Source organism: Oncorhynchus mykiss, chromosome 8, assembly GCF_013265735.2.
Source record: "Oncorhynchus mykiss isolate Arlee chromosome 8, USDA_OmykA_1.1, whole genome shotgun sequence".
In the NCBI taxonomy this organism is placed as follows: Eukaryota; Metazoa; Chordata; class Actinopteri; order Salmoniformes; family Salmonidae; genus Oncorhynchus; species Oncorhynchus mykiss.
This window is the reverse complement of record NC_048572.1, coordinates 7,942,207-7,947,800: the sequence shown is the minus strand read 5'-3', so window position 1 is coordinate 7,947,800 and position 5,594 is coordinate 7,942,207. Positions and strand designations below refer to the sequence as shown.

At 43.4% G+C, this 5,594-nt stretch overlaps 1 protein-coding gene and 1 long non-coding RNA gene across 2 annotated transcripts; both read left to right on the top strand.

Moving 5' to 3' along the window:
* Positions 1 to 774: 774 nt before the first annotated feature.
* Positions 775 to 1,516, top strand: LOC118965603. Its single transcript, XR_005053014.1, has 2 exons — positions 775 to 974; positions 1,008 to 1,516. It is a non-coding gene; the product is annotated as an uncharacterized LOC118965603 (long non-coding RNA).
* Positions 1,517 to 2,919: 1,403 nt separating this feature from the next.
* LOC110529310 (muscarinic acetylcholine receptor M5-like) lies at positions 2,920 to 4,656 on the top strand. The gene has a single exon (XM_021611432.2). It carries the CDS (start codon positions 2,995 to 2,997, stop codon positions 4,606 to 4,608), a length of 1,614 nt encoding a protein of 537 aa, XP_021467107.2. The 5' UTR covers positions 2,920 to 2,994; the 3' UTR covers positions 4,609 to 4,656.
* The last annotated feature ends 938 nt before the right edge of the window (positions 4,657 to 5,594 follow it).

The window sequence follows — 5,594 nt, the reverse complement described above, 5'->3', positions numbered from 1 at the left end:
TAATAATAGGTCTTAGTTAACCAGCTATGAGTTAGTAAAAAAAGATTTCAGGTTTGCTAACAGAGGTCAATAACGGCTTTGTAATTGACATGATGTGTAATTATACTTTCAACAGAGTATACTCTTTCACCCCAAAATAAAAAGGATACATATGTCATGTTGTGCAACTGCTGTGTGCTACTTGTGATCTCAGGGAGTTGAATTAGGCTGTTCGGGCTGTTCTACGTCGGTGAATCACTGCTTCTCTAGATAGGGCCAGTATTTAGAATTGGGGAGCAATGGCCAACGGCCATCTTATATAGTATGCCTACCTCTCGTTCTTCAAGCATGAGCCAATCTAGTGCTGTTACGCAGGAATATGATATGCCTTTCCAAGGCAAAACAAGAACATGTCTAGCTCAAATCAAATCAAATCAAATGTATTTATATAGCCCTTCGTACATCAGCTTATATCTCAAAGTGCTGTACAGAAACCCAGCCTAAAACCCCAAACAGCAAGCAATGCAGGTGTAGAAGCACGGTGGCTAGGAAAAACTCCCTAGAAAGGCCAAAACCTAGGAAGAAACCTAGAGAGGAACCAGGCTATGTGGGGTGGCCAGTCCTCTTCTGGCTGTGCCGGGTGGAGATTATAACAAAACATGGTCAAGATGTTCAAATGTTCATAAATGACCAGCATGGTCGAATAATAATAAGGCAGAATAGTTGAAACTGGAGCAGCAGCACAGTCAGGTGGACTGGGGACAGCAAGGAGTCATCATGTCAGGTATTCCTGGGGCATGGTCCTAGGGCTCAGGTCCTCCGAGAGAGAGAAAGAAAGAGAGAATTAGAGAGAGCATATGTGGGATGGCCAGTCCTCTTCTGGCTGTGCCGGGTGGAGATTATAACAGAACATAGCTAAGTGTCTGGCACATTTACTTGGTTCTGGATAGACTACATAAGGACAGAGAATGACATGTCTTCTGATACTATCACAGGTTGTAAGACGAGCCTAACTGATACTATCACAGGTTGTAAGACGAGCCTAACTGATACTATCACAGGTTGTAAGACGAGCCTAACTGATACTATCACAGGTTGTAAGACGAGCCTAACTGATACTATCACAGGTTGTAAGACGAGCCTAACTGATTCTATCACAGGTTGTAAGACGAGCCTAACGGATACTATCACAGGTTGTAAGACGAGCCTAACTGATACTATCACAGGTTGTAAGACGAGCCTAACTGATTCTATCACAGGTTGTAAGACGAGCCTAACGGATACTATCACAGGTTGTAAGACGAGCCTAACTGATACTATCACAGGTTGTAAGACGAGCCTAACTGATAGGCGGGACTGACAGCACTGTTCATCAAAGCTCAAGCTTGTAATACAAGCAAGCATATTCTGAATGACCTTCTCAGTCAGGACAGAGCTGAATCTGTTGTCAGGACCACACTGGTTTGGTCATTTAAAAGGAAAACGCCATGCATTCCTTACCGACATTAGACCCCCCCCCCCAACAAAAAAAAAAAAAGTATATATTTTTTTTTACAAAGTTTGATGACTGAGATTAGGATCTGTACTTATCTATTTCATAATTATAATTATGTTTTTTGATCAGAATAAGTACCCCATTCTGAGCACAGGGCGCTCAGGGTAGCCTAGTGGTTAGAGCGTTGGACTAGTAACCGAAAGGTTTCATGTTCAAATCCCCGAGCTGACAAGGTACAAATCTGTCATTCTGCCTCTGAACAGGCAGTTAACCCACTGTTCCTAGGCCGTCATTGAAAATAAGAGTTCGTTCTTAACTGACTAGTTAAATAAAGGTAAAATATAAGCAAATTAAACTAGTTTGTATAATTTATGGACAAACTATTTATTGTTTAAAATTTTAAACATATTTTTTTTTCAAGTAAAAATGGTATAAAATGACCTGAGAATGTTGGAGTGAAAATGTACAAAATTCAGGCAAAAATGTCAAATGTAAGATACTTTGCCAAAAACTTGACATATTGGTCTTCAGATTGATAGTTGATTTTTGCAGATGCATCATGGTTTTGTAACTCAATTTGCAATAGACATGTTTAAAACTACACTGAACAAAAATTTAAACGCAACATGTAACAATTTCAAAGATTTGACTGTGTTGTACATCTATAGTCTTTTTTTGGAATTCTCTCAAGCTTCCAGTTGGCTGTCTACAACTTTTTCCATATGTGAAAATTATGTTGAATGAGGGCAATTGATATTGATGAAATGTGTAAAAAAAAAAAAAAATCTATGTTTACATCCTTGCGGAGGTGAGAAGTGTCCCACACTGGCCATTCCGCATGCGCTGTGCATAGCAACACCAACAACATTGCACACATGACTTCCAATGACGCGTGTTTCACTTGAAAACGTGATCGATAACTAGCCAATTTTAGTTCAAAGACTTTCCGGAGATGTTCAACATGTCTGCTAGCTAGCTAATAAACTAATTATCGATATCGCAACAACAACAGCTATTTGAGTGTGATACGTTTTGCCAGCTCCTCACCCTTCCAAATGTGTCAGGTGACCCGCCGCACACCTCGGCCTTGATAATGGTCGCTTTTGCCCCTTCTGTTCCATATTGTCCGTCTTCCCCGGACCCTGTGTTCACCACTCGAGGTCCCGCTCTCACCCCCACCCCGGGTCATTGTTTCCGCCTGACAATGATTCATCATTGAATGACTTCAAAATTACAAGATATGAAAAACATGAATGACAAATTGTTTAAATAATTAGAAAACTTCAGTGATGAACATTTATCAAACAACAAATTACATATGATTTTTTTTATTTTTTATTTAAATTTTAAGTCAAAAAGCCTAAACTGATTTTTGAAAGATACACCAATATATAGATAGTGTGTCTTATCCTTGTTTTTTCGTTTCTTTCAGGGGAGCCAACGGTAAATAATAATGGAGCCACAGAGAGACATTTCCCTATCTATCGCCTCACTGTAACATAAAGAGACAACCACTCAAAATGGACGTCAAGGACCTCCAGATCCAAAACTCCACGTTCGAAAGCAACACAACAGACATTCAGCCCGTCCCACACAACCTATGGGAGGTCATCACCATAGGAACCGTATCAGCCATCGTCAGCCTGATAACAGTCGTAGGCAATGTTCTTGTGATGCTGTCGTTCAAGGTCAACAGTCAACTAAAGACAGTCAACAACTACTACCTTCTCAGCTTAGCTTTCGCTGACCTCATAATAGGAGTTCTGTCCATGAACTTATACACCTCATACATCCTAATGGGCTATTGGTCCTTAGGGAACCTAGCCTGTGACCTCTGGTTAGCCATGGATTACGTGGCCAGTAATGCCTCCGTTATGAACTTGTTAGTCATCAGTTTCGACAGGTACTTCTCCATCACAAGGCCGTTGACCTACAGGGCCAAGAGGACGCCGAAGAGGGCGGCTATTATGATTGGTCTAGCGTGGCTAGTGTCGTTTGTCCTCTGGGCGCCGCCTATCCTGTGCTGGCAGTACTTTGTCGGAGGTCGGACAGTCCCGGCAGACCAGTGCCAGATCCAGTTCTTCTCCGAGCCGGTGATCACGTTCGGCACCGCCATCGCTGCGTTCTACATCCCTGTCTCCATCATGACCTTCCTCTACTGTAAGATCTACAAGGAGACAGAGAAACGCACCAAGGACCTGGCTGAGCTGCAGGGCCTCACCACATCTGGTCACCCAGAGACTGTTAATAAACCCCAGAAAACAGTTCTGTTACAGTCCTGTTTCAGCTCCAGCAACGACAGGAGGGACAGAAGGAACCAGGCCTCGTGGTCCTCGTCCAATCAGAGTAACGTCACCAAGACCACGACCCGGTCGGACGAGTTGGCCTGGGCCCGGGCCGACCAGGTCATATCCTTCAACAGCTACACCTCATCTGACGAGGAGACTCATCATCCTGTTTCCGCTGCAACTTCCCAGGGGTCGTCCAAAGGTCAAGGTCAGACTGAAAACGGACAGGCGCCCGCTGGTTATGGTGATGATGAAGAAAGCGAGTACTTTCCGACCGCCACCCCACCTCCGAAAAAACCCAACAAGAAGGGAATCTCCTACAAGTTCAAACCGGTCTCGAAGGATACCAGCAGCCCTCAGAATGACAAAAACCCCAACACAGACCCTAAAACAGACCCTCCATGTCTCTCTGAGTCTGACCAGACAGGAGGACAGAACCACCACCAGAACTCCTCTCCATCATCCTCAACCACCACCAAGCCCATGGACCCCGTCCTGAAGAGCCAGATCACCAAGAGGAAGAGGATGGTCCTCATCAAGGAGAAGAAAGCTGCTCAGACCCTCAGTGCCATCCTCCTGGCCTTCATCCTAACATGGACTCCGTACAACATCATGGTGCTCATCTCCACCTTCTGTTCTGACTGTATCCCTGTGTCTCTCTGGCACCTGGGCTACTGGCTCTGTTATGTCAACAGTACCATCAACCCCATGTGTTACGCGTTGTGTAACAAGACTTTTCAGAAGACCTTTAAGATGCTGTTGATGTGCCAGTGGAGGAAGAAGAGAGGGGAGGATAAGCTGTACTGGTGCGGACAGAACCCGGCCATCAACAGCAAGATGACATGACGTGGTGTGGCATAGAGAATATATACGTATTTGGGCATTCAGCAGCAGACCCCTTTTTTAAAAAAATCCCAAACTCCTCTCTAAGCAGATATGTTCAGCATATATTGCCCATGTGGGTATTAAACCCACACCTGGTGTTGCTCGTGCCAAGCACTAATCAACGGAGCACAATTGCCCCAACGTTATGAACTGTAAAACTGGCGTAGTGTTTGAGCAGTGTCTGGTGAATGCATCTGTGCTTTTATCAAATTATAAAAAGTTGCACATTAAATGGAGGCTTTCGAACCTCATAATTTGTCATGTACCCCAGGGTTTCCCAAACTTGGCCCTGAGCCCCCCAGAAAAAAAGTATTTAGTCAGCCACCAATTGTGCAAGTTCTCCCACTTAAAAAGATGAGAGAGGCCTGTAATTTTCATCATAGGTACACTTCAACTATGACAGACAAAATGAGAAAAAAAAATCCAGAAAATCACATTGTAGGATTTTTAAGGAATTTATTTGCAAATTATGGTGGAAAATAAGTATTTGGTCACCTACAAACAAGCAAGATTTCTGGCTCTCACAGACCTGTAACTTCTTCTTTAAGAGGCTCCTCTGTCCTCCACTCGTTACCTGTATTAATGGCACCTGTTTGAACTTGTTATCAGTATAAAAGACACCTGTCCACAACCTCAAACAGTCACACTCCAAACTCCACTATGGCCAAGACCAAAGAGCTGTCAAAGGACACCAGAAACAAAATTGTAGACCTGCACCAGGCTGGGAAGACTGAATCTGCAATAGGTAAGCAGCTTGGTTTGAAGAAATCAACTGTGGGAGCAATTATTAGGAAATTGAAGACATACAAGACCACTGACCACTGATAATCTCCCCCCCACTACGCAGATTATTTAAATCATCACAGCTACTCTGTGATTCTCATGGAATGTACATATTGAACATTTTACACACATTTCAACAAGTATGTTTCTGTACAGTATAAAAA